Genomic DNA, 12,501 nt, shown 5'->3' on the forward strand with positions numbered 1-12,501 from the left:
ACTGAGTCATCCAGGTGCCTCTCTCCTGTCTTTTTTTATTTTATTTTTTTTTTCAACGTTTTTTATTTATTTTTGCGACAGAGAGAGACAGAGCATGAACGGGGGAGGGGCAGAGAGAGAGGGAGACACAGAATCGGAAACAGGCTCCAGGCTCCGAGCCATCAGCCCAGAGCCCGACGCGGGGCTCGAACTCACGGACCGCGAGATCGTGACCTGGCTGAAGTCGGACGCTCAACCGACTGCGCCACCCAGGCGCCCCTCTCCTGTCTTTTTGATAGTCACACACTTGCTTTTCTTTATAGTCCTAAAGTGTCTTCCTATAAAAGACCAAAGGAATGTGAAACCAGAAAGAGAGAGGTTTTCATCATTTTGAAATCACAAGAATCAGTATTACAACCTGTCCATATTCTGCCCCCAGGTTTCTTCTCCAGGTTACTGATAACGTGAGAAACAGGCATATCAGTCCACTATCTCATCATTTATCAGAGAGAGGAGGAAAGGCAGTCAAGGCTAGTAGTCAGTTAAAGTTTAAATTCTAGGGAGGTATCTCTTGATTGCAAATGAGATCTCTACCTTGCCACACAAAGTGCTCTGCTTATCCTTCCAAACCAGAACACTTAAGGGTGGTAAAAAGGGTTCTTGATCAAAAGATTCCTTTAAGATCAGGCTGTAAGAGAGGAAACAGTCTTCTGAGGGGTTATTCCAATGAATCTTCAACACGGTTCCATAGGCTGCTGCATTAGAACCACCAGAAGAGGTTTATTTTTCCCTAAACCTCTAATTCTGGAAAATTTCAAACATGGAAAAGTAGAGGGAATAGTATCACCTACCTATCGGTCAGTTTCGACAGTTATTGACATTTGTTTCTTCTCTGTCATTACCCACTCCCTACACTGGTGTTATTTGGGGCAAATCCCAGATATGGTATCATTTTATCCTTCAATAGTTTAGATAAAGGTTCTTTAAAAAATCAAATGACTACACCATAAAAAATGAACAATAATTTCACAACAGCATCGAACACTGAGGTTTTAAACATATAGATTCTCAGATTCCTCCCCAGACCTACAGTCAGACTTGCTGTGGAATGTGGGAACATATATATATATATATATATATATATATATATATATATATATGTTAAGTTTATTTGTTTATTTTGAGACAGAGAGAGAGAGTGTGCAAGCATACTCGAGTGGGCTTGAGTGAGCATGAGCACTGGGAGGGGCAGAGAGAGAGGGAGAGAGAGAACTTCAACCAAGGTCTGTGCCATTAACACAGAGTCCAACATGGAGCCCTATATATATATATATATATATGTATATATATATATATATATAATTTAAAAAAAATTTTTTTTAATGTTTATTTATTTTTGAGAGAGAGGGAGAGACAGTGCAGGTGGGGGAGGGGCAGAGAGAGAGAGGGAGACACAGAATCCCAAGCAGGCTCCAGGCTTTGAGTTGTCAGCACAGACCCTGATGAGGGGCTTGAACCCACTAACTGTGAGATCATGACCTGAGCCGAAGTCAGGCGCTTAACCGACTGAGCCACCCAGGTGCCCCGTGTATATATCATTTTTTTAAATTAACTAGGCTCCACGCCTAGGGTGGAGCCCAACGTGGGGCTTGAACTCATGACCCTGAGATCGAGACCTAAGCTGGGACCAAGTTAGACATTTAACTGACTGAGCCACCCAGGCACCCCTGGAGTCTACATTTATTTATTTATTTATTTATTTATTTATTTTTAATTAAAAAAAAAAATTTTTTTTAACGTTTATTTTTGAGACAGAGAGAGACAGAGCATGAACGGGGGAGGGTCAGAGAGAGGGAGACACAGAATCTGAAACAGGCTCCAGGCTCTGAGCTGTCGGCACAGAGCCCGATGCGGGGCTCGAACTCACGAACTGCGAGATCATGACCTGAGCCAAAGTCGGCTGCTTAACCGACTGAGCCACCCAGGCACCCCTGGAGTCTACATTTTTGAAACAACATTCCTCAGGTTGAGGTATGAGAACTGCTATGTCATTCACATAGGCCTTCTTGGCGATTTCTGGAGCCAGGTATATAATACAAATGGGCCTAGTGCTTCTGCAGTATATCAAAGTCTTGACTGGTCAAACTTCTGCAAATCAATTAAAATGCATCTTGGGAAGTTTTAATTAAAAAAAATTTTTTTTACATTTATTTATTTTTGAGAGACAGAGCACAAGTGGGGGAGGGGCAGAGAAAGAATGAGACACAGAATCCGAAGCAGGCTCCAGGCTCTGAGCTATCAGCACAGAGCCCAACATGAGGCTCGAACCTATGAACTGTGAGATCGTGACCTGAGCGGAAGTCAGATCCTTAACCAACTGAGCCACTCAGGTGCCCCTTGGAAAGTTTTAATTGAAAGGAAATCTGGCAGGGAAGCCTGGATAGCTCAGTTGGTTGGGCTTCCGACTCTTGATTTCGGCTCAGGTCATGATCCCAGAATCCTGGGATCAAGCCTTGAGTTGGGCTTTGCTCTGAGCACTGAACACGGAGCCTGCTTAAGATTCTCTCTCTCTCTCTCTCTCTCTCTCTCTCTCTCTTTCCCCCCTCCCTCTGCCCTGTGTACACTCTCTCAAAAACAAAATGGAAAAAAGAAAAAATAAAAGAAATATGGCATATTTTTTTTAAATAAAATGAATATATTCATCTGGGTCCAACTTGTAAATCTGCATTTATTGAAAATTTACAATGTGCTCTGCACTGAAGGGAACAAGAGGGATGTTTAAAAATGTGTGTTTTTAAATTTTTTTTAAAGTTTATTTATTTCCTTTTGAGAGAGAGAGAGAGCGATCATGAGCAGGGGAGGGTCAGAGAGAGGGAGACACAGAATCCAAAGCAGGCTCCAGGCTCTGAGCTATCAGCACAGAACCTCACATGGGGCTCAAACCCACCAACCACGAGATCATGACCTGAGCCGAAGTTGACATTTAACCAACTGCGCCACCCAGGTGCCCCTAAAAATGTGCTTTTTAAGCGTAAACATTTTGCCAACAAATAAGTTATAAGATTCAGATTGAGTTGATTTGAACCTGCATTTTAACACCTTTTCCAGGTAATGCTGGGCCTGCTGGTTCTTGGACTATACCAGGAAAGCTAGGAAGTTAAGGTAAAGGTTTTTCTCACTCAGAGTCCAGAGAAGGTAGAAAGGCACTCAGCGGGGACCTGATCTAGGCAGGCATGGTCCTGCCACCCTCACTCCCTTCACTTAGCCCCCAAATAATATTACTCTTGTCGAGGAGAGACTGAAGGAACCCCTCTTTGTTCCCAGTGGTATGGGCAGGAGGTTTGCACCCTAGACTCTTGTCTCTGAGAAGGGACATAGCCAAGCTATGGTCCTCTAGACTGAAGGCACTGGGGATGATGGAGTGACTGGCCAGGGAGGTCACCAGTCCAAAGTTCTTTCTATATAATGGGCCCCTATCAGAGTCCAGCCATAAGGCCAGGCCATAAGGTCCCTACCTCCCAGGAACCGCTGTGAGAGGACCAAGCTTAAAGTGGGCGAGGCACCAAGCCAACAGGCCGGCTTCTCAGGCGGGACATTAGCACGGCACCTTTCCTGGGGCACCTTCCTGGCGCTCCTGTGAACTGTTGCAGGGCAGGGAAGGGAGGATGGTGGTGGTGTCCACTCGGCGCACACGGTGACCGCTGCTGAAGGGCCACAGTGCTCTACGTAGGGGTGGGGATAAAGCCACTGCAGATTCTAATCAGGGTGCGCGGGAGGGCAGGAACTGGCGCTGCTTCGTTGGCTAGGATGGGCCGATCAGTCAGTCACAGCCAGTCCTAAGAAGGGCTCCTGTCCCAGCCCCAGGGCAGGCATATCCGGCCCCCAGGAGACCCCTAGTCTGAGCGGAAGAACGCAGCCGACCGCAGGAGTCTCCAGTCCGAGCGGAAGACACACCAAGCCTCAGGAGCCACGTTCTGGCTCTCAGGGGACCCAAAGCAGATTTCCACGAACCGAGGTCCGAGAACTTCTCGGCGGGATGCGGCCAGCTGCGCGCGGGGAAGAGTGCGCGCAGCCGTCGCCCAGTCCTGAGTCAGGCCCTGTCGGCTCCTCGGGCCCCAGGGGCGCCGGGGACGGGGTGCTCTGGGGCAGCGCCGGGGCACTCTTTGCAGCCGGTCACCCCTCCCCCTTCCCCGCGGGCTTTTGCACACGACGCGCCGCGGGCCGCTTCACACGGGGTGGCTGGGGCCGGATAAAGCGGGCGGGCGCGGGGCGCAGCGGCGGGCGCGGACGGGCTGGAGCGGCCGGAGCTGCAGCCGGACGGCCCCAGGGCGGCCCGGGCGGGAGCTGCCGCGCCAAGCAGCGGGCGGCCGAGAGGCGCGGGCGCAGGGGCCCCGGGAGCGGCGCGCGGGGCCCTCCCGGCAGGTGGGTGCGCGCTGCGCAGCGTCCCGCGCGCAACTTCCAGGGCACCCTGGGCCCCGAGGCCGCGCGCGGCTTCCCGGACCCAGCGCAGGGCGCGCGGGGCCGCATGGAGCCCACGGAGAGGCAGCATCTGATGGACGCCAGGCCCGGAGCCCGGTAAGGCGAGAGCTTGGGGAGGAGCGGGGATTTGAGCGGCATCGGACGCATCTCCCGGTTTGCAGTTTCCAGTGGATGGTTTTGCGGGAGGCTTGAAACGGGACCACACAGAAGGGACGGGAGGTTGGGGGAAGCGAGGGAAGGGAAAACCGAGCGTGGGCACGAGATCATCCCTCCCTCACGGCTGAGCACAGATCCTGAGCCCTCGCCCGTTAGTGTGCGGTGGCAAGCCTGGAGCCCCGCCCCTGGCCCGACACTTTGCCCCCGGGCAGCCCCGCCCTGGGAGGCCCTGTGTCCCCAAGTGCGCAAGAGGAGGGTCTGCCCTTCTCCAGAGCCTGAACTGCCTTCCTTCTCCGTGCTTGATTGCACCGGCCCCGCCCCTTGGCCAGTTCCCAAGGTCTTTGCCGCCTCCAGGCGCTGAGAGAGGTGGGGGAGGAGGGAACACCGTGGACCAAGACCCCAAGACTCCTGGACTGGTCATTTCCCCAGCACCCCACTCCAAACACGAGTTTCTGGTTACTCCTCAGAGACTGTCGAGCTTGGAGTGTCCATAACTATTCTTTTAATTGGACACACGGGAACGCCAAGGACTGGAGTCAGCCCTCCTTGCCCCCATCTCAGAGCTGAGTGTCCCCTCTCTTTTCTTCCTTGGCCAGGTCTTACACTGGATCTCTGTGGCAGGAGGGGGCCGGCTGGATCCCTCTGCCCGCACCTGGCCTGGACCTGCAGGCTATTGAGCTAGCCGCTGAGAGCAACCATTACTGTCATGCCCAGAAGGGTCCTGACAGTCACTTTGACTCCAAGAAGGAGCAGGCCCGGCGACAGCTTTATGTGGCCTCTGCCATCTGCCTGGTGTTCATGATTGGGGAAGTCATTGGTAAGGACTTTTGTGCTAATTAAATGAGATTGGGAGCATGGATAGTCTGGATGATCCAAAAAGCTTTTCTCCTGGATGTTCCTAGTAATATTAATACTAATAGCCCCAGGGCGCTGGCTGGCTCAGTTGGTAGAACATGCAAAGGCACAGATGGGCTGGAGCAGCCAGAGCAGCAGCTGGAGGGCCCCAGGGTAGCCCTGGCTGGAGTCTCAGGGTCTCAAGTTCAAGCCTCATGTTGGCTGTGGGGCCTACTTAATTAAAAAAAAACAAAAAACAACAACAACAAAAAACCAAACCGAATAGCCCCACTTATTGAATGTTCATAATGCTGAGTCTTTTATATACACGTTATCTCATCCAGTCCTCGCAACTTTGTACTGTCACGTGGGTGTTAATATTCTTATTTTACAGATGATGAAACTGAGGCACATTAGGGTTGAGTAATTTGCCCAAGATCATGCACAACTTGTGTGTAAGGGATGGCCTGAATGCCTAGAAGGAAAGAGCATTTACCGAGTGCCTACTATGCTTTCCAGGGCATATTTGAACTTGATTTTCACAGTCACCCTCTAAGTAGATCGTGTCCGTCCCATTTCACAGATAGAAGTTGAAGCTCAGAGAAAGTAAGTCCCTTGCCTATGGTTCAACAGCTAACGGGTGGAGAGGTCCCAAATCCACGGTCTTTTTCCAGAGTCCATGGTTTCCCTGCTGCACACACAGTCTGGGAAGGTGACTTCATGGGGGAGCTGATAAGGACCCCCCCATGTCCCTGGTCCTGCCCTTGCAGGTGGGTATCTAGCACATAGCTTGGCAGTCATGACCGACGCAGCCCACTTGCTCACTGACTTTGCCAGCATGCTCGTCAGCCTCTTTTCTCTCTGGATGTCCTCCCGACCGGCCACCAAGACCATGAACTTCGGCTGGCAGCGAGCTGGTGAGGACCCTGGTCGGGGTTGCAAGAGGAAGCCGGTCAAGACGTGGGTTCTTTGGTGGCTGCAGTAGGGTGGGTCCCTGCGCGAGGCCAAGAAGGTGACGGGTTGGGGATGTCAGTCTCGGCTTCTATCCTTTGGTAGCTCCCGGTCCAATGGGGGAGCCCTGGTTCCCTGTCCTCTTGGAACTTCTAGTCTGCAGGGAAGGAGAGCTCACCTTCCTAAGAAATGAAATGGTCACACTTCAAGAACAAATGACCATGGCCTTAACGCTGCACATAATTCCATGGGTCAACTCTCGGGGGAGGGAGAGGTCCTCAAAGCCTTCTGGAAGACAGAGGCTTTAAACCCCCTTTAGTCCATCTCTGGGCTGCACTGTCATTCTCCTCTTGGTGGGAGATGGCCTAGTCTCTCCTCAGAAGCCTCAGTTTGTCAGCTGAGCAATGGGTACCTATTGTAGTAAGTCAGTTTCTTTACATGTAAAACAAAAGGGGTTGACCCAGATGACTTCTTAAGGTCCTTCTAGCTCTGGCATCCTCTGATGTATGAGTGGTGAGGTAAGGTACAACCATGCCAGCCATACCTTTAGCGGAGTCCCGGTGGACCCAGGCCCTGACTTTGTAGGGAGGGGGCTGGTGGATCATGGAGGGATGGGGAGGCCTCCTCAGTCTTAGGGCCCCATGCTAAGATTGGTGGTGGGGTTTGGGTTCTTTCTCAGAGATCCTGGGAGCCCTGCTGTCTGTACTATCCATCTGGGTCGTGACTGGAGTGCTGGTGTTCCTGGCAGTGGAGCGACTGATCTCTGGGGACTATGAGGTCGAGGGGGGCACCATGCTGATCACATCGGGCTGTGCTGTGGCTGTGAATATCATGTGAGTGTGACCTCGGTTCCCTATGAGTCCCCCGTCCTCGTGCTTTTCACGCACACATCTGCATGCCTGCTCTCAGTGGAAGGAGGCCACGGATGGGCCACAGGACCAGAACTTCTCAGGTGGTCTGAGCTCTGGCAGCTGGGACACCTTAGTCCTGCCTTAGGCCAAGGCTGAGGCCACTGAGGGCTCTGAGTCTGGGGCTGCATCAACTCCACCACTAACCCCTCCCCCCATATGTGTGAGTGAATAAACTGGGAACCTTCATGTCTGAAATGGGGAAGGTGAGTCTAGTTCTTATAGGAGCACATTTTCCTAAGGGCCCTTAGGGGTCCAAGTCCTTTTTCGAAGCTGGTGTGCCTGAAGTTGGTCTCGGTGAGAAGCAGGGTGTGTGGAGCACGGGGGTCTTGTTTGGGCTTTCTCTCCGTTGCTCAGTGGTCTTGGGCAAGCCACTTCCCTCTCTGGGCCTCAACTTCCCCATCTGTGACATGGGTGGGGGGAACTAGATGACCTCCATGGTGTCCTCCTGCTCCAAGATTTGGCATCTTTGTGCCCAGATCCAGCCTGGCACTGGAGCTGAGCCCATTCTCCTGTTGGTGCTCTGGACCAAGGCAAGTGGGTTGGGCTCCTCACAAGGCAAAAGGAGCAAGCAGTCTGGGGGTGAGGATTTTTGTCCCACAGGAAGGCCAGCCCTATGGGTGGCCTCTACCTGCTAGGTCAGCGAGCCCCTCGGCTTTGTCTCTGCTTCTGTAGAATGGGGCTGACTCTTCACCAGTCTGGCCACGGGCACAGCCACGACACCAGCCAGCAACAGGAGAACCCCAGTGTCCGAGCTGCCTTTATCCATGTGGTTGGAGATTTTCTGCAGAGCTTAGGCATCTTGGTGGCAGCCTATATTTTATACTTCAAGGTCAGAGCTGGGGACAGAGGGAGGTGGGCCGGGGGGTTGGGGTGGGCAGGGGAGTGTAAGTTATCCGGGGGCTCCTGTCTACACGTGGCCCTTTCCAGGTTCTAGCTCCCTCCCAGCTGTGTGGGGAGAGGGAAGGAACATTCACCCAAATGCCTTCCAAGCGTCAGTGATCTTCACAACAATCCCGAAGAGCGGGTGGTGGTGTTTTCGGCAGCTCGGAAAGGCTCAGTGACTTGGATGGTGTCACACAGCTGGGAAATTGTGGAGCCAGATTCAAACCCAGGCCTGCGTGCTGCCAATGCCTGGGCATTGTCCATCACATAGAGGCCGAGTGATGTAGTGGAAAGAGCCAGGCATTGGGGTTGAAGCCTGGCTCCACTCTTTGCTAGCCGGGTGATGTAGTCCTTTGCTCTAACTGATCTTCAATTTGTCCATCTATACAATGAGATGTTGGGCCATTGGCATCAAGATTCCTTTTAGTTCCGTCCACATCTCAGTCCCTTGGGTAAGGAAGTATGGGAAGGGACCGTGCCTTATCCTGAGCTGTGATCTGTCCTGTCCCTTCTTCTGGACACAGGATAAAAGGTGGAGAACTGGGAGGCAGAGCCAGGGTGAGGCTTGTGCCCACCACGCAGAGAGCACTCCTCTCCCTGACTCAGCACTGGGTGGGAAGGGAGAGGGAGGCTGAGGTGTTGAGTGATGAGCCCAAGCTCCGCCTTCCCCTTTTTCTGCAGCCAGAGTACAAGTATGTAGACCCCATCTGCACCTTCCTCTTCTCCATCCTGGTCTTGGGGACGACCTTGACCATCCTGAGAGATGTGATCCTGGTGCTGATGGAAGGTAACCTGGGCGTGGGGCTCCCCTTTTGTTCTTGGCTCTCCAGCTCTAACAGGTTTGGGGGGAGAGGGCAGGGGAGTCCCAGCACATTGGCAGGGAGCCAGGGTCTGGAGCCTGGCACAGGCTGGAACACCTCCTGGGGCCCCAGGCCAGTCTTGGCATCGAGCTGAGCCCTCAGGTGTGGCTGTTCCTAGAAACGTCCCTGGGACCAGACCGTGCTTTCCTTCCCTCTAGCCCCACGGTGTCCCCTCCCTGCTGGGATGTGTCCTCCGTGCCTAATCAGGTAACTTCTAAGTAGCACTTGGTGCTCCACAGCCTTCCCTCAGGCCCCTCCTCAGTCATTGACCTTCCCCGCGGCAGAGAAAGGGGCGAGGATTCTGCTTCCATTGCAGAGGAGGCACACTGACTGAGGCTGAGAAAAAAAAGTGGTGGGTGTTGGACAAGCCTACCAAATCCACTCCAGCTTAGTGCCTTCCTTTCTGAGGCCTCTGCCTCGGGAGCGGATGGCCGGGCTCTAAGGGCTTCCTTAGCGCTGACCGATGGTCTGCCCCGAGTTTCCACATTCACCAGCTTTCTTGTGCCCCAGGGTCTTGGGTCATGGGGCTCAGTGTGGCCAGGGTCAGTCTGAAGTTGGATGCTGGTTTGGAGTCAGCACGAGTTATCTGGCTACGGGTCAGAGCATTTTCTCCAAGAATGTGACTGACCCAGATACGAGTGATAATGCTGATGCCTCATGTGGGTGTAGGGGTCCCCAGTTTGCCTTCTGTCTTTCTTCCTTCCATTCCAAAAAAAAGTTTTCACTGGGCACCTGTTATGGGCCAGGCACTGTTCTAGGCACTGAGGACATGGTGGTAAATAAAACCGACTGTCCTGCTCTCATGGAGTTTCCATTTTAGAGGGGGCACAGGCAGGAAACGAACAAGATAATTGCAGACAGAATCAAGTGTGAAGAGAAAATACAAAAGGATGATATGCTGGAGATCATTTGGGAGGCGGGGCAACACCAGATCTGCTGGCCAAAGCGGTTGTCTCTGAGGAGACAACACGTGAACAGCAGAAAACAGCACTGGGGGTGGGGGTGGGGGAGCAGTTTCCTTCAGCCCCTGTCCCTGCCACCCTCAGGGACCCCCAAGGGTGTGGACTTCACAGCTGTACGGGATCTGCTGCTGTCCGTGGAAGGGGTGGAAGCCTTGCACAGCCTGCATATTTGGGCACTGACCGTGTCCCAGCCCGTGCTGTCTGTCCACATCGCCATCGGTGAGTGGTCAGGATACCCAGGGCAGGGTGAGCGAGAGGCTGCCAGAGGTCTGGGGCCATCCCCGAAGCAGCCAACGACCTCAGATGTTTGCTGGTGTGCATTGAACCTGGCCCCATGCTGAGTACTTTATAGACATGATTTCATTTGATCATCACAACCCCATTTATAGATGAGGAGGCTGGGGCTGGGGCTGGGGTGGGTGGTCAAGTCACTTGTCCGGGCTTTTACAGCTAACAGGTGGCAGAGAAAGGACTCTTAGCCTTAAATAAAGCCAGTGCTTTCCCTGCTCTTGCAGGATTGCGCCAGGTATGGGGACCGGGAGGTTGCCTGATGCAGGAGTGGCCTCTGGGGGTTTCTTGATGCCTGTATCCTGTGCTGCTGGGGGTAGGGAATGTGATAGCCTCCCGATTGCTCCTAAGGGCCCAAGAGTGAGTAAATGTTCTCTGGTCCCTCCCCTGGGGTGTCCTCTTGGCCCCCAGCTCAGAATGCAGACGCCCAGGTCGTGCTGAAGGCAGCCAGCACCTGCCTGCAGGGCAAGTTCCACTTCCACACTATGACCATCCAGATTGAAGACTACTCTGAGGACATGAAGGACTGTCAGGCGTGCCAAGGCCCCTCGGACTGACTGCCTGGCCAGGTGCCAACGGAGCCATGGCCAGGACCTGCAGGTGGTGGGGCGGAGTGTCCCCCAGGCCCAGCCAGAACGCTGCCTATCCTGGCTGTGTTATAAAGCAGGTCCCTCTCCTGACCTCTGCTCTGTGTTCAGCGTGGAGGAACTGTTTCCTGCCTCCCCCATCTGACTATAGCCAGTTTAAGGATGAAGACGGCAAGTGTAAAGCTACTATGACCCAGCCCTTCCAGCTTCTGGATTGGTGCCTGGCAGGGCTGGGTCTGGGCCTAATCCTCAGCTAAAGCTTTCCTACCACCAGCCTCAGGAAAGGTGGTGAGGCACAGCAAGGAGTGACAGAGGGGAGACTGGCCTCAATGTCCCCTTGCCCACTGTCTTATTCCCCCCTTCAGTCTGTCTGGCCTTTGCCTTATGGATCTACGCAGAAGCCCCGGGACAGTCTGTCCCTCTGCCTATAACGATATGGTTTAAGGAGACCTTGGGGGTTGGGAGTTGAGAGCACCCCGCACGCTTACACATGTCCCCCCTGAGAAGGGGAAACCGGGGGGGAACCTGAGGCCTGTCTGTGCCTTCGTCACTTCAGCTGTGAGCCAAATGTGTCTCTTTCCTGGAGGGAGGAGGCTTCTGACCAGGTAGGGGCCTGGCTGCTTTCTTCTTTCCTTATTCCTCCAGCTCGGGCACGTGTGCCAACACAATGATGCCTTTGCCACTGGTGGGGGGGGGGGGGACAGCAGGGGCTTCAGCTTGGGTCCTGCCCTAACAGCTCCACAGCCCCTGGGCCAGCTCTGAAGCTGGCCCAGCCTACCCTGCTCAGAACTTGAGCATGGGCGACAACAGATGGGAAGATGGTGGCTTCCTGAGGTGTATGCAGACTCCCAAGTCAGGGGCAGCTTGTGTTTCCGAGACGAAGAGGGGAGACCTGTGCCCAGTCTCCCAGGGAAGGCAGAACACCCAGTCATATGGTGGCCCTGGGTTTTACAAGCCAGTGCCCTTGGGTCTCATCCGAGAATAAGAGACTACGAATGAACCTACATCACAGGGTTGTTGCCAGGACTGGAGCCAAAGCCTTTTAAGCCCGTGGTGTTCCTGGAAGAGCGGTTACTTTGATCATCAGGCTGGAAAGGTGCAGCATGAGGCTGACTCGCCGGGGAGCCAGGTGGGCTGCCCAGGGGCAGCACTGACTTGATCTTGACTCTGCCCGGATTCAGGACTGGAAGAGGAGGGGTCGGTCACCCGCCTTCCCCCGTGAACTTCTTTCTTCCCCTCTGTGAAATAACCTCTTTGTGCCTTTCAAGTATGGCCATCCGGGCTTACCTGTGATCTAGGTCAGTAGGTTCTTCAGCCCCTCAAAATCCGTGGGAAGTCATGTGGCTCAGAAGTGTGTGTCGGGGGTGGGGGGTACTGCGGATGGCTGTGTTCTATTCTACTCCAATCTCTGGGGAAGCAAACCCCCTCTCCCCTGCAGCCACTGCAGGCCCCAGGAACCTGGATCTTGACCTCTACTGGGTGTCAAATCCTTACAGCCCTCTCAAGAGAGGGTATTTGTGGTATTACACTTGTACAGATGGGAAGGGAAACCAAAGCTAGAGAGGTGGAGTCACTTGCCTAAAGGCCCATGGCCAGTGTAAAGCAGGTCTGG

The 12,501-nt window shown here is 53.6% G+C and overlaps 1 protein-coding gene across 5 annotated transcripts; it reads left to right on the forward strand.

Annotated features, from left to right (window-relative positions):
• The first annotated feature begins 2,820 nt into the window (after nt 1-2,820).
• On the forward strand, nt 2,821-10,982 carry SLC30A2 (solute carrier family 30 member 2). 5 transcript variants are annotated; one of them, XM_060622430.3, is made up of 9 exons: nt 2,821-4,554; nt 5,211-5,431; nt 6,219-6,365; nt 7,079-7,232; nt 7,983-8,139; nt 8,874-8,979; nt 9,211-9,259; nt 10,099-10,233; nt 10,719-10,850. In XM_060622430.3, the coding sequence occupies exons 1-9, from the start codon at nt 4,016-4,018 to the stop codon at nt 10,741-10,743; spliced, it is 1,533 nt and encodes a 510-aa protein (XP_060478413.2). In that variant the 5' UTR covers nt 2,821-4,015; the 3' UTR covers nt 10,744-10,850. The 5 variants fall into 5 exon arrangements, with proteins under 5 accessions (XP_060478413.2, XP_060478414.2, XP_060478411.2 ...); XM_060622428.3 differs by having other exon boundaries at nt 2,823-4,554; nt 10,714-10,982; XM_060622429.3 differs by lacking the exon at nt 9,211-9,259 and having other exon boundaries at nt 2,823-4,554; nt 10,719-10,982.
• Nucleotides 10,983-12,501: the final 1,519 nt, after the last annotated feature.

This window comes from Panthera onca, chromosome C1 (assembly GCF_046562875.1).
Source record: "Panthera onca isolate mPanOnc1 chromosome C1, mPanOnc1 haplotype 2, whole genome shotgun sequence".
In the NCBI taxonomy this organism is placed as follows: domain Eukaryota; kingdom Metazoa; phylum Chordata; class Mammalia; order Carnivora; family Felidae; genus Panthera; species Panthera onca.